The following is a 20,847-nucleotide window of genomic DNA, read 5'->3' as shown; positions in this document are numbered from 1 at the left end:
AGCAAAATCTTGGATCTAAATATTTTGAATGAAAAAATATGATTGAATCAAGAAATCCTACTTAAGATGATTAGTAAAGCTCTCCAGTAAAGATTAATCTTTAATGAACAAATTCACACAAATATTAATTAAGATGAAAAAAACTAATTATAAACATGAAAATTATTACTGCTAGTTGAGCTTAATTTTGACTGTTTCAGTTGATGAGCTTATCATTAGTTTGATTTGTTATTAATTTATTTTGTCGAGCCCTTGGATTTTATGATTCATGATTGGATCGATCATCTAGACGACATCAACCAGGTGCTTACAATTATACCTAGTATAGCGATAATTAAATTTTAAAACATATTTAAAAAAACACTTTTCAAAAAATTATTTAATAGGCAGCGAGTTGATCACAATCCTAATATCATCCATTAAGTTAGATTAGGCAATCCTAACATATACATCAAATTTCAATATAAAATGTGCAAATAAACTACGACTGATCTGTGCGCTGCCTGCATCGGGAACTAACATATACTAGCTCGTCTTGTGTGACACTCCTGGCAATCCTAAGGCATTCTTCGATCAGCTCATGTGTCGATGTGCCTGGCGTGACCACCCCTAGGTTGAGATGGCTCTCCAACCTCTCCGCAATCGCATGGCAAGCTTCCTGTCAAATACAAAAAAAACAAATTAGACAAATTATTATGAAAAAATTGACGTAAATGACGTAAATTATTAGTAACACTTACCACTGCATGTCTCGGCTCGGCCACATCGGACCTTGCAGATGTCGACGGTGTTGCTGGCTCCATGACCGGACGGATATCTGTGTCTAGATCCTGAGTGGCAACTCTAGGCTGCGTAGCATGACCATCTGCCCGAGGATCTGAAGGCTGGCCCGGTGTCATGAACGAATGCAAAATGCAGAAGAACCAGTCCATGTAGTCACTGGCACATTGCCCTGGCACAACGCAATTGTCACCTGTTGCAGCCATATGGTCTGAATAGTGCATCCACCTATCGTGTATATCATCAAACGACACCCATGAATTGGCAGGTGGAGCAGGAATGGTCTGGGTGTATCCAAACTGCTGCATGACCCTCTCTAGTCGGTAATACACAACAACGGGCCCCCAACGCAGTAGACCGGAATAACATGAAATCATATGGAAGTCTCGGACCGGTCGGTGCTCCCCATATGGGATCCAACAGACATTTGGAATCCGGAGTCGGTCCAGGCGCTCCCTGTACGTTGGTGTACGTATGCTCTTCACGGTCTTCTTCGTAGCAATCCACCTACAGGCGCACAGTGAATCCTCGTCGTAGTCCGGATCAGTAGTGGACTCCGTGACTGAGGGAAAGTGCTCGTATATCCTGCACTACAGAGGTAACATGAAAATCATAAAAATTAATAATGAAAGTCTAAAAAAATTTCAAGTTAAACATTGTTGAACCTCAACAAATCAAAAACATGTTTGTTACCTGCAACAGTGTGATGTAACCACCAAGCTGTCGACTAGTGCTGATAGAAGCATCATTCAGGTGGTCGTACATATGCACCAGCGTAGTTACTCCCCATGCGTAACTCCTAGTTTGACTGAGGTCACGAAGGGCCTCCAAAAACACAACATGAACATTGGTTGCACTCTTGTTAGCGAAAAGAGTGCAACCCAGAAGATGAAGAAGAAATGCGCGAGCCGCAACTGTCCAATGTCCTGCCTGGCATCGGCGCTCATAGATATCACATACCTATTGCAGGTGTACGTACGGTCCACGACACTGCGCTGTCTCAGCCCTGGCAGCCTCTGCAGTGACCATCAATAACTCCACCAGCATCTGTACAACATCATCCACATGCACGGGCTGAAAGGCATGCAAGTCGCCAACCACGGGCAGATGCAGAAGAGACGCGACGTCGTCCAGCGTGATCGTTACCTCTCCCATAGGGAGATGGAAACTAGAAGTCTCCCGGTGCCACCGCTCGACAAATGACGACAAAAGTCCCCATTCGCCAGTGTCTATCGAACATGCGATCAGAGGACTTAGTCCTGTTCCAGCAACTAGTCCCTCAATGGCAGGGACATGCCTGCCTAAACTATGCACCTTCCTCCCGTGAGAGGATAACTTCAGCTCAGGATGCTCCTGAATTGAAGTATAAAGGAACACACAATTTGTTAACATCATCTTTTAAAGAAAAAAAAATTTCAATTATAAAGTATAATTAACAACTAACTAAAATTCAATATTATAAATACATCTCCCGTCCATACGCTGCCTACAACGTGATCCGCATACTCGGTAAGCACAGATGGGTCCCTTGGACCACCCAGAAATCCCTCAAGCTCATCCTCAATAGCCTGTGTGCCTGTGTCTGCAGGAGTGGCTGCCCCAGTGTCCTATACATCACCTCCTGCCATCGGCTCATCCGCATATACGTCAGCCTCAACCGAAGCTCCATCAGCCTCTGTCGTAGGGACCACTGGCTCATCGTCTGCAATAGTGACAGGTACTCGTTGTCTGCGTGTGGATGCCGTAGGCCATCGACGTTATAGAGCATCATCAGAATCATCACAATCTCCTCTGCCCACACCTTTGCCAATATCGTGACCTAAGGCACAACCTAATCCTCGGGTCCTAACCATGATCTACAAATGTCTACCACAAATTCCATCACTGATTTCATTCACTCAAATTTCACTGGTCTAACACAAATTTCATTGCCTCAAAGTCATGCAAGTTGTCAGGATTTCATTGACTGTAGGGCTGTCATTCAGTCAATTATTTATTTGAAAGGTTGTTAGGATTTCATTTATGTATTTGAAAATTTTAATTTAAATATGTATTTTTTAGAAATTTTAGAAAATTACAAATCTATCAAACCCAATGTTAATATTTTTTTACAAATCTATCCCATCTGATTTTAGCGACCACACTACGCTTTTTTTCCAAGCTCCTAGTTCTCTTAAATGGTGATTCAATTCTAGTCCTCTTTAAAGAGTTAATTAGATTTCATAAGATGGGAATGTAAAATACAGATGGGAATGTAAAATACTGGGATGTTGCATCACATTCATCATTTTTTTAATTATCTTGATTTGTGTGCATTAATGTTAAAATTACTCTAAAAACCAAAGTTTTTATTAATGTGCATGTTTTGGTCTTTGTAACGACTATTTATGCCTATAAGAAGTTACTTCTATGACAAAGTCTGCACATTGTTCCTTCTTTTTAGGACAAGTCTAATGTTTAGATTTAAAAGTTGACATATAATAGACAAAGAACACTCAACCTCAAACATTTTGGCTCAAACCGAGCTTCATTCAATTTATTCTCTACTTCCCTTACGAAAAAGAAAGGTCTAACAAATTCTTGCATGTGAGCTAACTTTAATCTTTGGATCAAAAACAATTTTCCTAACTTGCTACTCAATTAGGTTGCTTCACTACTTACTCTAAATGACAACAACAACTAAAAAAGACATTGGTAATAATAGAAGATATAAGACTAATCTTGAACCTTCAGCTTAACTTTTAAGTGTAGGTCTTTGACATTATATTAAAACATCTACATGACTAAGCGGTCAAGACTCAAGAGCTTTATTCTTGTCAACTAGATTATACTAATTAAATTTGAATTCTAAAATGAGGCACAATAAGCCTGTGCATTATCCTCATTTAAATTTTAATATGCACTCCAATGATGGCTTTCAGGAGAGTTGATCCTTGTTAGACAATATATTCAACTAGGAAAGCAAATCAAATTATAAAAATATGTATTTTTCAATAAATAACAATTTCAGGACCTAAAGGATTATCCAATGTACCTGTTGTTTTGTGTATTAGATGTTATTTCTATGTAATATAAGGATTTTGCATATACTTCCACCATTGTGAGTACTAAGGTCAAAATAAACAAAAAGTAACTTTTACTAAACATTGACTAACAGTCTAACATTGTACAATTAGTATACGCTTTTAAATCTATGCTTTCACCCATCTACTTGTTCAACCTGACCTGGGACCATTAGATAACTAAACACCAAAATATCTGCCATGTAAGAGAGGATTCTTATGAGCATTTTCTCAGATCACAGAAACTGAAGTTGGTCCATGTGATATTGTTAAATGGTTAAGAAGGGTTGGTTTAGCATGTTTAAGAATCTCTTTTTATGGGACACACATTCCTCACAAGAGAAGGTAAAATGTTTTGCCTCTTTGACTAAAATTCTTTTTCAGAAAATTGTGTTGCTCAAGAGACATAAACCCCTTTTTTTTCAAAAGGAGAAAAGAAGAAGGGCTTGGATATTTGGGAGGGTTAAGACCAAGAGATTGCCTTCAATTACAGCTCGAACTAGGCCAAGATGACCAAATTGTTGTGAACTAAATATAGTGTGCATAGTAAACCAAAAATGCGGTGTGCATAGTAAAATTTAATTCAGACCAAAAAAGCCCCTACAGGTTCCAAGAATATAATATACAACATCACAGTTACCAATGCTCTTGCTAAATTGACAAACCAAATTGTGACAACAATCTAATAAGAATGATCCAAATTACAGGTATTATTTAATCTTCTACCAAAGTAATACTCAATGTTGAAAAAAAGTCTATAATATATAAAGTACTTACAATTCAAAGTTCAAACAAACACCTTGTAAGAAAGAAAGAACCTTGATGAGTAAGCTGCAAATTTCAGAACAACAAGACACCAAATTCAAATGTTATTATATTCTACACATAATCCCCCAAATTTCAAACTATTATAAACTTAATCAACTAAACCTAAATCCTAATTTCAAAAAACTCACTATTTATCAAATATTTCCCAATTTTAAAAATTAAAATTGAAGACTACGGATCAAGTTGATCCGTAAGCTTCATACGGATCAAGTTGATCCATAAGAAGCTTACGGATCAACTTGATCCGTAAGCTGTTGAAGAAACTTACGGATCAAGTTGATTCGTAAGTTTCTTAAGGATCAACTTGACCAGTACCCTCAATTTTCCTGGGCTACTCAACATCAATGGCGGCGCGGTTGCAGAACACGGACTCCCGACACGGAGGAAGAAGACGACACTCACGGGGGGAACAAACACGGCGTGGAGGATGACGATGGTGGGTGAAGCTTTTTTGAGACCAGGGTAGAGTGAAAGGAAGAAGAACGCGAGTGAGGTGAGGTAAGGGGTCAGGAAGAAGAAGAAAAAATGGTGAGGGGTGAGGAGGAAGAAGAAGGCCAACACGGGAGGGAGGGATGGAGGGAGAGATACTGAATTGTTTTGTTTTTTAAAAATTAAGCTAGGGGTACATAAGTCTTTTTACATGAATTGCTGGATGCACCAGCAAAAATGCTGGGTGCACCTAGCAACACACTTTGATTGTTTTGGTGAATTTGTGTACTGTGTAATGATAGTGTTGTATTTTTTAATGTTACAGTAACTAACATATGTAACAAAAAAAAGTCTAGCTTGGCAATAAGCTACACAAACAACTAATATAGCAACATCCACACTAAAGTCATGCAATTCCTATGAAGATGGAGCTTAGCAATGAGACCAGCCATATGATTTCCAACTTTTTTTTTTCTTCCTTTACCATTCGAGCAAGGTCATCCTTGTTCATACCCTTTGCCAAAGCTACACAAATAGCTAATATAGCAACATCAACATCTTTCAATTTTTATTCTATCAATTCTTGCTTCTTAACAGTTAACACAATGAAGCAAAACAATTCAAGAATACACTCAGAACCACAACAATTCAAGAAATTGATGTCATTGTCAAATAAATCCAAATCCATCCTTTCACCTGATGCAAATCCGTTTCGAGCTTAACACCCAACCTAACCAAAGACATTCATTACAAATGTTACCCACCTCTTTCATTTAATTGAAAAATGAAATAGCATCATGTGAATGATATCAGTTAAAATATTTTTAGATAAATTCTAGGCACCACTTTCAATTATATCTTGATTCATAAGGATCAAATGTTATCCACCCTTTTCATTTAATTGACCAAAAAAAGTAGCATCATGTGAATGAAGCAAAGTATAGTAAAATAATGTTTGCCATGAAAAAAAAAGATTGAGTTTAATGCTTTCACCAAATTCATTAAACTTTATAGGCTCTTTAACTGTAAAATTCCATCACACTTTAACTGCCATCATAAGAAAATTGATCATCGCATCCCAAAGAGAAAAACATGAACATGAACACAAACTGGAACTAGAACCACCACTACAGTAAACCTTACAACACTTCCTTTGTGATCCTTTGCATGGGTCCTCCTCCATGGTTAGTGCCACGACGTCATTCGTTCTGAGTAAGAATTTCACATTCCTCTACATAGTATAATGTGGCTATAAATCCCTAAACAAAGTAAGGACAAAGTTTGTTTAACCATCATCAATATGAACCATTCTAAACTTCATTCTTAAGTAACTAAATGTAGAGGACATAAGAATACATGAGTTAAGTAGGGAACATAAGACATATCCAAAGAGGTGATTAATACAATATCACAAGCCGAATGAAAGAAAACTCACTTGCTCTTGAAGTTGGAGTTGCTTTAAATATTCTATGGCCTCATCTAGCATTAAAGCTTTGTTTGTCTATTGAAAACAAACACAAAGGAATCATCAAGAAAAGAAAATTCTAAAAATAGAGAATAGTAGTATTTTGTAAGATTAATCAACTTAATGAAGATGCAAATGATTATAAATATATGAAGAGATATAGTACCTTGTTGGAATTTGGAATTAAATTCTGCAAGGCTTTCATTTTCTCCTTAATCCTACTCCTCCTTCTCTGCACACATGAAAATCATCAATGAAAACTAAGAAAAATAGAAATATTTCTCATAAAATTGAAAGATAAAAATAGAACCTTTTCATACAAATTATGGAACTCTACAGCTCTACTCCTTTTTGACGAAGAACATAGTGGTGGGATAGGTATCTGCTGAGAGCTATAAAGAAGAGGAAAGAGAAGTTGGGGATTGACAAAGTTGGGGTTTTCCTAAAAAAAAGTTTAAAAAATAGGGGAAATGTAAAGGAGAGAATCAAAAGCATGTTGATCAATTTATTTTTCCAACCGCTACCTGAGGAGGCAGAAAAGACATCAGAGTCGATGCCTGGAATGTCTCTGTCAGCGTTGTACAAATCGTTGATCTCCTCATCATTATAGTTAATGTCCTCGAAGTCCCAATCGTCGACATCGTCCAGGGGGCACATGCGGAGCTCCTCCATGAGCTTGTCATTGGTGCCCTCGAGCTTCCCCGACAACTTCCACTTCAGAGTCGCCTCCATGATCGACGGGAGCACGTGCCCATCACCCTTGAAGTAGCTCTCAATCTGCGCTTTCAGCTCTGCCAAGGGAAATTGAATGGTAATGGTGAATGGATGATGTAAAATGACATCGTTAGAATGAGAAGAAAGAGATAGATTGCTATACCTTTATTGTCGACGCCATCAATTTGGGGAACGGGTAAGGGGGTTTCATTGGATCAGAAGAGTCTGAGTTGAATAGAGAACTGAGAAAAGATTTACATTTGAAATTTGAAAACCCACACACCTGTGAACTTACTGTAGTGTTATTGCTTAAAAATAGAATGCTTTTGAAATAGTGGATATTTGCCAAAAATGCCTACAAAGATGACTCGTGTAAAATGTTTCCTTATCAGCGAGTTCCATTATTATAATATAGTTCTTATTTTTAATCCCTTATGTTTTAATATTATTTTATTTTGTTATATTAAGATTTAAAAGTTTTATTAAATTCTACGATGAATTAAATTAGAAATTATTTTTCATGACCGATAGTATTAAATCTAATAATTATTGTTCATCATAATCATTGAGATTGTTTTTTTAAAGGTTTAATTGAATTTTTATCCTAACTTTTTAATTTTTTGTGAATTTTACTTCTACTTTTTATTTTGGCATATATTACCTTCAACTTTTAAGAATTTTGAGAATTTTACCCTCCATCATTTTACTATTAGCATAATTGCACTTTTTATCTCCAACTTATTATTTTTATGGCAAATTTTACCCCCAACTTGTGTACCTATTAATGGATAAATGATAGAGGATAAAATTTGCAAGATTCTTAAAAGTTAGGGGAAATATTAGCCAAATTTAAAAAGTTAGGGATAAAATTTGCCAAAAATTAAAAAAAAGAGGGTAAAAGGTGCAATTAAGTATTGTTTAAAAAATTATTACATATAGTAGTGGTTTTTAGTCGCATCTATATTACATTAATTATTTCACAATTTAAATCAGTGATAGTGTTGAACGTTTTTAACAAAAAATCAAAGAAAAGACTAAAATGAGACTTTTAAAACTTGATGTACCAAAACAAAATAACACTAAAACATAATGGACCAAAAGTGATATTTAACCTATTAAATACACTAAATGTGATGTAAGCTCCATTAGAGCTTGTAGGTCTAGGATCTTCTTCATCAATGGATTCCTTTGCTTCTTGGAAGATGAATGGCAGCGGAATGGAGAAGGAAGAGAGAGAGGAGATGCCACTTCAAGGAGAGGATGAGTCTAGAAGAAGCTCACCACCATAGGAGGCCATGGATAAGAGCTTGGAGGAAGAAGGAGATGAATGAAGGGAGAGGGAGAGAAGAGCACAAAATTTTGTGCTCTAAAAGAGCTCTCAAATCTGAAGTTAATATTCAAATGATCAAAGTTCAAAAAAATGCACACACATGACCTCTATTTATAGCCTAAGTGGCACACAAAATTGGAGGGAAATTTGAATTTCAATTCAAATTTTACTTGAATTTGAAATTGAATTTGTGAAGCCAAACTTTGGAGCCAAAATTTCACTAATTATGATTAGCGAATTTTAGTTATGGTTCAGCCCACTAATCCAAGATCAATTCCAAGATTCTCCACTAAGTGTGCTTAGGAGTCATGAGGCATGTAAAGCATGAAGGACATGCACAAAGTGTGACTATATGATGTGGCAATGGGGTGTAGTAAGCAAATGCTCACCTCCTCCTCTAAAATTTAATTGGATTGGGCTTCTACCAATTCAATTAAATTTATTTCCAACCACACGCATCAAATATTCACTTAGTGCATGTGAAATTACAAAACTACCCCTAGTACAAAAACTAGTCTAGGTGCCCTAAAATACAACGGCTGAAAAATCCTATATTTCTAGGGTACCCTACCTACATTATGGAGCCCTAAATACAAGACCCAAAATTAATGAAACATTAATCTAATATGTACAAAGATAAGTGGGCTCATACTTAGTCCATGGGCCCGAAATCTACCCTAAGGCTCAAGAGAACCCCTAGGGCCTTCTCTTGCATCTTTGGCCCAATCTTCTTGGAGTCTTCTATCTAATGCCCTTGGGGGTAGGATTGCATCATTCTCTCCCCCTTGAAAAGGATTTGACCTCAAATCCAGAGGTTCTTGAAACTCATTATTTCTTTCCTCAACACCTGTTAAAAGAATAAAAACATATGTATTAGTGATGTTGGGTATGTTAGAGTACGGTAAGGATTGAAAACCCCTTTCTTGGCCATCTTCCCATAAAAGAATATAGTTCCTCACCAACTCAATGAGTGGTGCTACAAGTATAGAAAAATATGGGACAAACCTTTTGTAAAAGTTTTTTAAGATATTGAAGCTCCAAATTTCCCTTATACTTGGTTGAGTAGGCCACTTTGGAATGACCTTTATTCTCTTAGGGTCCATGGCAAGCCCTTGATCACTATTTAAGAAGTTAAGGAATGTAATGGAATAAAACATACCTTTTTCTTTATTTTCATGTTGATTATTCCTACAAAAAATTACGACAAACCTAAGGTGTCCCACATGAGCACCTAGGTTTGCATTGAAACAAAAAATAAGAACAAACCTACCTAATGAGTCCCTATGTACACAAATCATGAAGATGTTGTGTGCATGAGTGATTTTACAAAAGAGTGTTGCACCACTCAACACATTCATCATACCACCTATCACAGGGATTTGGTGCCTAATAATACCTATTTTAGGCACCAACAAAGCAAAAAGATTTAAGCTCTTGCGAACCAAACCCTCATCCAACAACTCCTTTACTTGAGGAATAACCTCAAGCTCAAGAGGTATGGCGGTGCTAAGGGATGTTTCCTTGATAGGAGAAGGTAGAAAGATTGTTTAAGAAGGAGTGCTATTTTAATATCACCTTTTGTTGCAAAATGATTTTCCTTCTGAACAATTTTCTTGGAGGAATCCTTTTCCTCCTTTTTCTTCCCCTTGGCCTTTGAAGACAAGGCCTTACTATCCTTCTTTTTCTTTTGTTTTTCTAGTTTTTCTTCCTCATCCCTCTTATCTTTCATAGTTAGTTGATCTTTGGCCACCTGTGAAGGTGTTTGAGGATGCAACACAAATTTAGTGCCAAGATGGGTGAGGGTAATTTCATTAGTTAGGCCATTGTAAATGATCTTCCTATCAAATTGTCATGGCCTTCCTAAAAGAATATGTCCTGCCTCCATGGGAACTATATCATAATTAACTTCATCCTTATATGTCCCAATGGAGAAAGGTACCTTCACTTGTTGGTTAACTATCATTTCCCCTTGCTCATTGAGCCATTGAAGTTTATAAGGTTTTGGGTGGGGAATGATAGTGAGGTTCAACTTGGAAACTAATCTTGTGCTACAACAATTGCAACAAGATCCACTATCCACAATGAGAGAACAAGTTTTATCTAAAATTTTGCATCTTGTATGAAAGATGTTCTCTCTTTGGGATTGAGATAGATCACAAGATTGACCTCCAAGGAGCCTTCTAACCATTAAGAGGTCACTTTCTTCATAGGGGTAGACGTCCTCACTAGACTCTTCACCCCTTACTTCATCTTCACTTCCACTAGAAGAAGGGCAAGAAGTAGTCTCCTCTTGACTACTATAAATGTCTTGACCCCTCATGATCATGGTTTTCTTTGTGGGGCATTGAGAGGCAATGTGACCTCTCCCAAGACATTTGAAGCATTTAATGTTGCTAGTCCTTTCTTGGGAACTAGTCTTAGAGGTGTATTTCTCTATGGTCTTACCCTTATCTTCCTTGAGTTTTGAAGGTGCAGCCCCCAAAATTCCATGGGCTTGGTCCTTCCTTGGATAAGAGTGAGAGCCATAAGATTTTGAAGAAGGCTTTCTTTTAAGTTGTTGCTCCACTCTTATACAAAGTTGGACTAGCTCATCTAGGTCCCTATATGGAAGGAGTTCAACCTTGTCCCTCACTTCCATATTAAGCCCACTAAGGAACCTAGCTATGCTTGTTCTTTCCTCCTCCCTAAGTCCAGCTCTTAAAAGGAGTAGTTCCATTTGTTGTCTATATTCTTCGACACTCATACTCCCTTGTCTATGCCTTTGGAGCTTGTCCATAAGCTCCCTTTCATAGTAGGAAGGAATGTGCCTCTTCCTAAGGGCACTCTTAAGATCATTCAAATACTCTACTGGAGGACCCCCATGAATGCTTCGTTCCCTAACAAGGGAGGTCCACCAATAGAGGGCATACGTTTGAAAGCTAAGGGTAGCCAATGGAACTTTTCTCTCTTCGCTAATATGATGGCAAGCAAAGAGTTGTTCAACCTTCATTTCCCAATCTAAGTAGGCCTCAACATTATCTTTTCCATGGAAATATGGGAGGCTAATGTTAACCTCTTGAGGCCTTTTATCCTTTTCTTTTCTTTGGGAGTGATGTTTAGTATGTGAACTATGGTGCCCTCTATAATAGTCGCTAAGTTCTTCACTTAAACTCTTGCAAGAGTCATGATTACTATAGGAGGCATGTTTTTCTCTTTTCATTTCTTTCATTATTTTTCTTCTTTCTTCCTTTCTTATTTTCTCTCTTTCATCTTGACTTATTTCTTCCACTCTTTTTTTACCTTTTTCTTTTCTCTCTTGTTTTTCTTTTCACAACTTAAGGGATCTCAACTCATCGAATATCTTATACAAGGGGTCCTTAGGAGTAGAACCCTCACCATTAACACTAGATGAATAATGAAGACTCATGTTGGTTCCTAAGTTATGGTTCTTTCTTGTTGGGGGTTTGAAAACAAAAGGTAAAAGAAACTATGGTTGAAACTAGCCAAAATAAACACTAAAAGAGGTGTGAAAGATAAGGTAAAAAGTAATTGGTAAAAGGCAAGCTATCTAGGCGGTTTGACAATGGAGGGTAAAGGAAATAAGCTATGAAAGTAAGCAAGAAATTAAAGTTCAAGAAATGCAAACTAGGCGGATCCTACGAGTGTTTGGATGACCTCATTTAAGGTTCCCAACAAAACACTCACTATCCTAAGGGAAAATTGCCTAAAATTATTACACATAAATGGAAGTAGGGTGACCTAGTTGAGGCTCCCAACTTACTTCCAATGAAAGGCCTTTTTGTTACAAAATTTGAAAGCAAAGCAAATTGCCAATTACAAAATTACAAAGAAAAAAGTCCTCAATTGTGGTGGCTATTCTCTCTTTAGTGTTTCACTCAATTTGGAGTGCTTCTTAGTCCAATAGCTCTTAAGGTGGTTGGCCCCTTGCTTCTTGACTCAAATTCTTCAAGATATGGCACCAATCCTCCTTTTCAATTCCCTATATGGCAACTCACAAGCAAGGAAACAAAGAGACAAGCAATAACCAAAGACAAAAAAAAAATGAAATGAAAGCTAAACCAATAGAGTTTTAACAAGACAAAATTTCAAGGATTATTCAACAATTAAAGCAATGAAAAGCACACAAAAGCAAGCTAGGACTCAAAGAGAAACCTAGAATGGCTCTAGAGTAGAGTAGAAAAACTAAAAAAAAAAAGACTCAAGAAACCTCTAGTTTTGACACTTCTATTCACAGTAATTTTCAATTGAAATTTCAGAACTAGGATTGGTATAAAATAGACACCAATTATAGAACAAATTTTGAGCCAAAACAACAAGCACACTTTCCTTTCACTTTTTTTTTTCCTGGACACTGATTTTTCTGCCAACTTGTGTGATTTTTCTTATTTTTTACTTTAAAATCGCTTGGTTCTTTTTTTATAATTTTTTTTCAGATGTCTAGAAAATTCAGTAAAAATTTCAGCTCAAAACACGTAGTGAAAAATTCCCAGTAATTTATACAAGTTCGTATATGTTCAAGCTGTCAGCACCAGCGATTTCAACCTAGAAATCAAGAGTAGTGTTTATGTTGCTTAAGGCTTGGATAGTTACAATTTGTGTTTGCTTATGCTCAATTATCTTGAATAATACAATTCAAGAGAGCTTAAGACTTATTTGATTCACAAATCCAGCCACAACTCAGCACCACAACTCAACTTCATCATAGTCATCATGTAGGAAACTTAGAAAAAAAAAAAAAAGAGTTCAACAACAAGACTACTTCTAGGAATTGATTTAGAACATGTTATGAACTAAATAACATGCATGAATTAGACTCAAAATTCAAAAGATAGGCTAAGAATGACAAGAATACATGAACAAATGTATCTAGAATTCAATCAACAAAATAAAAATTCAACACAAACTTAGAACATAATGTGACAATTACTATGACTAAACATGACTCTATGACAACATGGATTAAGTGATTTACACTTAGATTTTTGTGTTTTTTTTTCAAATCAATATTTTGGAAGAAAATTTAGACCTAAAGGTTTAGCACAATAATATTATGAATGGAAATTGATAGAACCTAAAATCAACACAAAAACAAGATTCAAGAGTAGATCTACAAAATTTGAACCATAGAAATGCAAGAACAAGTGTAGATCTAAGATTTAATCGGTTTATTTTTTTTTGAATCTATTCTAAACAGAACCATACCACAAGATAATGGAGGATATACATGGAGAATAAGATGAAGAAAAAGGAATTAAAGAGAATTCACCGAACAAAAAGATAGAGGAAGCAAAAGAACATCACCTAGATGAAGACGCTCTTGATACCACATGATGTAAGCTCCATTGGAGCTTGTAGGCCTAGGATCTTCTTCATCAATGGATTCCTTTGCTTCTTGGAAGATGAATGTCTGCGTAATGGAGAAGGAAGAGAGAGAGGAGATGCCACTTCAAGGAGAAGATAAGTCTAGAAGAAGCTCACCACCATAGGAGGCCATGGATAAGAGCTTGGAGGAAGAAGGAGATGAATGAAGGGAGAGGGGAGAGAAGAGCACGAAATTTTGTGCTCTAAAAGTGCTCTGAAATCTGAAGTTAATATTCAAATGATCAAAGTTCAAAAAAATGCACACACATGACCTCTATTTATAGCTTAAGTGTCACACAAAATTGGAGGAAAAATTGAATTTCAGTTCAAGTTTTACTTGAATTTGAAATTGAATTTGTGGAGCCAAACTTTGGAGCCAAAATTTCACTAATTATGATTAGTGAATTTTAGTTATGGTTCAGCCCACTAATCCAAGATCAATTCCAAGATTCTCCACTAAGTGTGCTTAGGTGTCATGAGGCATGTAAAGCATGAAGGACATGCACAAAGTGTGACTATATGATGTGGCAATGGGGTGTAGTAAGCAAATGCTTACCTCCCCCTCTAAAATTTAATTGGATTGGGCTTCTACCAATTCAATTAAATTTATTTCCAACCACACACATCAAATATTCACTTAGTGCATGTGAAATTACAAAACTACCCCTAATATAAAAACTAGTCTAGGTGCCCTAAAATTCAAGGGCTGAAAAATCCTATATTTCTAGGGTACCCTACCAACATTATGGAGCCCTAAATACAAGACCCAAAATTAATGAAACCTTAATCTAATATGTACAAAGAGAAGTGGGCTCATACTTAGTCCATGGGCCCGAAATCTACCTTAAGGCTCAAGAGAACCCTAGGGCGTTCTCTTGCATCTTTGGCCCAATCTTCTTGGAGTCTTCTATCTAATGCCCTTGGGGGGTAGAATTGCATCAAAATGAACTGTAGTTCTTTATCTTATTTTTTGGTTAACTTTGATTTTTTTTATCTGTTAAAAAATTATTTTGGTCTTCTATCTTTCTAAAATTATTCAAAATGATCCTTATATTAATTTAAAGTTAACACCATTTATAAGTATTGAGATACTGCTAACTTTTAATCACTACAAAATGCATTTTTCTTGAATCTTCCTCTTCCTCATGCTTTTCTTCTCCCCCGTCTAGCAATTTTGGCCACCATGGTTGTGGACTCTCCTATCTTTCTTTCTCTTTCCTTACCGTCAATTCCTTCCCTTTCTTCTCATGCTTTGCTAGCACCAACGTTGATCGATGTGCATCTGTCATCGTATACCTTCTCTCACACTTTGCCATGCACCATTGTGGAAGAAGCTGAGAAAAGAGCGACACTGAATCTTGAAAAGCTAGATTTACAAAGCATATAAAGCTGATGACAGATTTGCTCTGAGATCTCAATCTACAAAATCCAACTTTGAATAAACCAATAATCATGTCTTTACCCAAACTAGATCATGCCCATTATGATGCATGGTCATAGGTTTCCACAATGCATGGACGCAAGTTGCCACATCGCATGTTGTTCCACCGTCAAACTTGTTTTCAAGTGCAGAAGGAGAAGAGACTGCCACCACAGAGGCCAAAACCGCCATAGGGAGAAGTGTTGCCAAATTTCAAGTAAAAGAGAGATATATTTTTTGTTCTAACACTTTGTAATTGATTACAAAACCTTGTAATGAATTACACTGTGTTGAACTCATTTCTCTTAAGAAACTTAGAGATCAATCCATTTGTTTAACATCTTTGATCCATTCTAAGCATGTATAAAAAAGCTTAACCTATATCAAACATCATGCCTAGTTTAAAACAATCAATATAAATTCCATGTCTATTTGACATGTTTGGCATGGTAAAATTATCAAACCAAAACTAAGACCTAAAGACAAATCTTCAAGGGTTCAAGCTTTGATCCAAACATCTTTGATGTTTTTCTTCTTAATGTACATCTTCTACATCATGCTTAGCAAACACATCAGTAGCATCTTTTCAATCAAAGCAATTAGGTACAATACTACAAAACAACATAATCAGACATATCTTTCTCCCTCTTTTGTCATCACAAAGCCAAAAAGTATGTATCAAATGAGAATAACAAGTAAAAGCAAAACACACAAGGTAAGAAATAAAAATATATCATATATTTCATTCATTAGAAAAACAATACAATCCATGAGTAAGAATATCACAAGTAAACCATAGAAACATAGTTGAAAACATAAAAAAAGCTATGAAGTACCTGAAACACACTAGAAGGGGGTTGAATAGTGTGATGAATAAAAATTTAGTCTTTTGAAAACTGTTAAAAACTTTTCTCAAATAGATATGAATGGACGAAGGGTTTCGTCCAAGGGGTTTGAAATCATGTTGTGCTAAAAAATAGTTTGCAAAACTTGGATATAGTAGTGTGAATGTGATTTATAGAAAAGAACCAATTATATAGAAGCCGTAAAGAAAACATATGGGCTTTATACTGGTTCACCCTAACTCTTGGGCTATGTCTAGTTCTTCTTCAAACCTTGAAGGATTCCACTAATCAATTCTTTGATTACAACCAAGTATTCTCTATGCCACTTCTAGCTACAATGAGAACTCTCTAGGCCACTCTTGACACTACCCTTAATCTCCCCCTGAGATTAAGACCTAAGTATTCTCTGTCACTAAGCCACTCCTGGCTTTCACAAACAATATATGTTTGAAAGAAAATGTATTCTAATCACTCAAAAAGTGTTTAAATAGTAAGCTTGAATACAATGAAACTTTTTAACATAGTTGAGCTAAGATTTACTCAATTCGCTCAAGTTTCCTTCGTCCAGTAGACTGACAGCGTTACAACACTTGTTCATTTTGTCTCAAAATATTCTCTCGTGATTCCACACTTAACAAGAACATCTTCAGGCTTTATATCGACTTCAAAGCTTTGATTCATTGAGAGATCCTAGCTAGCTGTTGCTAATAGCTTTGGCACTTGACACAAGGCCGCTATTGTGCAGAGAGTGAGAGAGTGGGGACCACAAACACTTTCTGCAACATATCCTTAGAGAAGTACAATTTGTCAGTGTCTCCTAGTACTTAGAGCTGACTTTCATCATATGAATTGAAAGAAATGTTAATAACATAAGACAAAAGGAATTAAGAATGTCAAGACAAGACAATTTAAATCTTCCCTTTTGTGCGCTATGGTATGAATTTCTTACTAAGCCTATGGACATTGCTTTCTTGTGAATGTTTTTAGTACTTGAGGATCAAGTAACTATTCCATTGCTCTTGTATTGTGAGCCAAGTGGTAATGCACTTGTCTTTGCAAGACTAGACGTTGAAGTAGTACCGTCCAATGACTAATACTTTGCCTATCTTTCAGAGCCTTTCAATTCATGCTTTTCTGCTTCTATCCCATAAAGATATATATAAACCTGTAGCTTAAGCATGAAAGGTTAATACATAGAATTTAAACTTTGTTAACATCAAAACCTCTGGGATTTAATTATTTGGTTCAATCTGTCAAATCCTAATTTCATCCGGGTATAATGTTTTTATTTGGATATGATGTTTTGATCATTGCTAATTGAGTTACGGTGTTTGGCACCGGTTACAATGCAAGGCTAAGGGGTCGCGCATGGTTTTGATGGTTGTTTGTCAGTTCCAGAAACAAAAGCCACAAGGAAGGGGCAAAATGGTCATTTCTTAGAGTTTTCTAACCCTAAACTCACCCAGGCTAGCATCTAGCTCACCTGGGCCATGAAATTTCTTTAGCCCTAAGCAAGCTACTTGCTTAGACGAGCTCCAGCTCGCCTGGGCGAGCTGATGACTTCAAGCCTAACAAGCAGCTCGCTTAGGCGAGCTTCCCTTGCACCAAATGACTTTTTCTATAAATAGCCATGTAGGGGGAAAGGTTTACGGGCTAGAAATGAAGAGAACAGAGGAAAAAAGCAGAAGGAAAAGGAGGAGAAGAAAAGTAAAGCTGAGGCACTTTAGAATTGTGACCGTGGATCATTTCCTTTGCCATTTCTCTTGTTAGCCTTGTGACCTACGCAACGATCGATTAGTTTTTCTTGAGGATCGGGTGTAATCTTTGTACCCTTATGTCCCTCTTGATATTATATATGTAATCTTCTCTACTCAAATATCACTTGAGATCGTTTCAAGGTCCAACGCCTTAACAACTCCCTTTGCTTTTCAAAATCTAAAACGTCGTTTCAAGGTCAAAAGCCTTAACAACTCTTTGTTTGCAATTAAAATAAATCTTTTTAAAAAAACATAAAATCAATTCAACACACAAACATTCAGACATAAAGAACTACATAGGTTTGATTTCCTCATTGCACCTGAGGATACGAAGGAGCAAGGGTATCACCCTTGTCGATTAAAAAAATATATTAAATAAATAAAAATAATATAGTAAAAGAAAGCAAATTCGCCGCTCTTGGAAAAATAAATAATTTTGTAGTTGCGTTATTTTTATTGCACAGTCGATTAAAGGTTGTCGTTCTTCATGACGAGCGCGTGAGGTGCTAATACCTTTCCTATGCATAAAGAACTCCTAAACCCTTCTTTTCAAAATTCGCAGACCTCTTTTAGTTTTTCTAACGTTTTCCTCGAATAAATGTTGGTTGCGACTCCCACTCATTTTCTCCCTAGGAGACGAATGTGCTTTTATTTGTTTTCTTTCACAGTCTCATCGTAAGGTAGGTTGCGACAGATTGCGACTCCACTGTGGACCATTAGAGAGTTAAGTCATTTGATTGAGTGTGCAATTTTATCGTGACCTTTTATTAATTTATTTTCCCTTTCTCTTTAATCCCTGCGTTGTGCTCATGTTCGTTAAAGTTTCATTCCGTTACTATTCATTTTGCGGTTTAGCTTCAAACTTGTTTCCTTTATTTGTTGTTTCGCTCATGTTTGTATATAACCTTTTCTACATTGTTACTTCTTGGTGTGTATCTTTGTATCTATTACCTTTATAGTTAGAAATAAATTGTGTCATTGAATCCTAGGATAGACGACATGTGCTATACTTCTTGTATCTGCCTGGGAATTTTCTGGTTGTTTTGCAAGTGGGGTTGGGTAATTCTTAGGTTGCTTCGTTCACACACGACACCCACACTTTTTGCATACACTTTGAGATATTAGGCCCTATACCTGGGTCTATGTTAGCCATAAGAAGTGGAAGTTGATCTGTGGTCATGCTGGGTCCCTGACTCGCTTGATAACAGTGAAGCCTCATCTAGAGTTTTCCTCTTTTGGTGATGCATTGTCGTTGATAGCCCCTATCGCCATAGTGTATTACCTAAGAGGATGATATATCTAGAGGCCGGTGAGGTTACATGAAAATAGCCTTGGGAGTTGTCACTAGAAAGTGGACTTTTGGATCCTTTCCATTAGGTTCCTGAATTAAGGACACAGAGCAAACCCACCATGTCTGGTTTCTTTGATCGCATCATACATCTCTTCATGGCATCATAATGGACATATCATTCATGCATTTATCATTTATCATATTCATGCATTGCATTTGCATAAGTCATTGTATTATCATACATATTCATTTAGCATGTTTTTGTTCAGCCAATTGCATACATTCTGTTATCATCGTTCACATGTTATGCATAATCCTACTGTATAGTTGCTCATGCATTCCCTTCTTCATTGCCAAAAGTCACAATAAAGTGTGACAGTTTACACTGTGTTTTTAGTTTCATTTGTTGGATACCATTGTAATAGCTATAAACAAACCATGTTGGGGTTATACTATCCTTTCTCCCAAAAATGATTGAAATCACATGAACATGGTACCCAATGCATTGTTAACAAGAAAGGGTGATCTTTCGGGTGTCTTGTGTCGGTTTGATGAATACATTTGTCATGCATAGCATAACTATGCCTTGATCATTCATGATATCTCTTCTATGATAGGTTTTTGAAATATTGGTGATCAAAATTTCTATTCCTGTGAACATAGGGTTGAACCAAGCGCAGTTTTTTAAGAAAAGAATTTTATCAAGTCAAGGTCAAAGTATGGAAGTAACCAGCTTGTGAAAGTTAGGGCAGAAGATGGGTCGAGTTTACATAGCTTCTATGACTACTGCCAACACATGATTAAGCTAATAACTTACAAAATTAGGAACCGTTGATGTGTTCATGTTTTATTTCCGGTTGCACTTTGACTCTGACGAGATTTAATGAAAGTTAGAGTTGATTCGACCCTATGTTCTACTGAATGTCCTGTGTAAAATTCACAATACTTCAGCAATGTATCATTCATATGCATTCATGCTTGTTTATATTTGCATATTGGTTGCATTGCTTATTGCATTCTTTCCTTGAAATCAGAATTGTAATCATTGTAACCAAAGAGAAAATTTGCGCTTTACGGCACCCTTACCAAACACGTGCCAAGGCCAAAATAATGAATGAAATCGAAGAAGTATAGGAACAAATGAAGGCTGATATGGAGGCCCTGAAGGAACATATGACAATGATGATGGAAGAAATGATGAGCATGAGGAAGATGATGGAGGATAACATTGCTACAGTTGTTGCTGCGAGTACTGCTACTGAGATGGACTTGATTCACCTGTTCGATTTCAATCAAATGAATCGTCTAGTCTCAGATGTAGTAGGTCAAGGAGGCGAGGCAGTGAAAAATGCATGTGGGCCTCATCATGTTCAGGTTCAAAGCAAGTATTCTTTCCCACCATATGGGTGCCTCCTAATTATACACCGCCCACTATTGTATACACTTCAGGTAAGAATATCAACAATTCTGCACCTGTACTCATTGAGAATTAACAACCCCAATCTGATCATGCACATGTTTCTCAACCCATGGGGGAAACACATGAAGTTCCCAAAGACCACATT

General features: G+C 36.6%; 1 protein-coding gene across 4 annotated transcripts; it reads right to left on the bottom strand.

The window, feature by feature from the left end:
* Positions 1-395: 395 nt before the first annotated feature.
* Positions 396-7,634, bottom strand: LOC100815521 (uncharacterized). Of its 4 annotated transcripts, none has more exons than XM_041011015.1 (9): positions 7,442-7,633; positions 7,089-7,355; positions 6,875-7,006; positions 6,731-6,796; positions 6,535-6,600; positions 4,620-6,358; positions 1,474-2,636; positions 741-1,370; positions 396-658 (listed from the first exon to the last, which is right to left on the bottom strand). In XM_041011015.1, the coding sequence occupies exons 7-9, from the start codon at positions 1,543-1,545 to the stop codon at positions 482-484; spliced, it is 879 nt and encodes a 292-aa protein (XP_040866949.1). In that variant the 5' UTR covers positions 1,546-2,636; positions 4,620-6,358; positions 6,535-6,600; positions 6,731-6,796; positions 6,875-7,006; positions 7,089-7,355; positions 7,442-7,633; the 3' UTR covers positions 396-481. The 4 variants fall into 4 exon arrangements, with proteins under 4 accessions (XP_040866949.1, XP_040866950.1, XP_040866951.1 ...); XM_041011016.1 differs by having other exon boundaries at positions 1,474-2,133; XM_041011017.1 differs by having other exon boundaries at positions 741-1,365; positions 1,474-6,358; positions 7,442-7,634.
* Between the last annotated feature and the right edge of the window lie 13,213 nt (positions 7,635-20,847).

Source organism: Glycine max, chromosome 17 (assembly GCF_000004515.6).
Source record: "Glycine max cultivar Williams 82 chromosome 17, Glycine_max_v4.0, whole genome shotgun sequence".
Lineage (NCBI taxonomy): Eukaryota > Viridiplantae > Streptophyta > Magnoliopsida > Fabales > Fabaceae > Glycine > Glycine max.
This window is presented reverse-complemented; position numbering and strand designations above follow the sequence as displayed.

Bases quoted from the DNA above. Each gene is read 5' to 3' on its own strand.
- LOC100815521 (XM_014769421.3), bottom strand. From the start codon at position 1,545: ATGTACGACCACCTGAATGATGCTTCTATCAGCACTAGTCGACAGCTT. The intron at 1,371-1,473 runs GTAACAAACATG...TTACCTCTGTAG, and splicing joins GTTACATCACACTGTTGCAG to TGCAGGATATACGAGCACTT. The intron at 659-740 runs GTAAGTGTTACT...TGTATTTGACAG, and splicing joins CCGAGCCGAGACATGCAGTG to GAAGCTTGCCATGCGATTGC.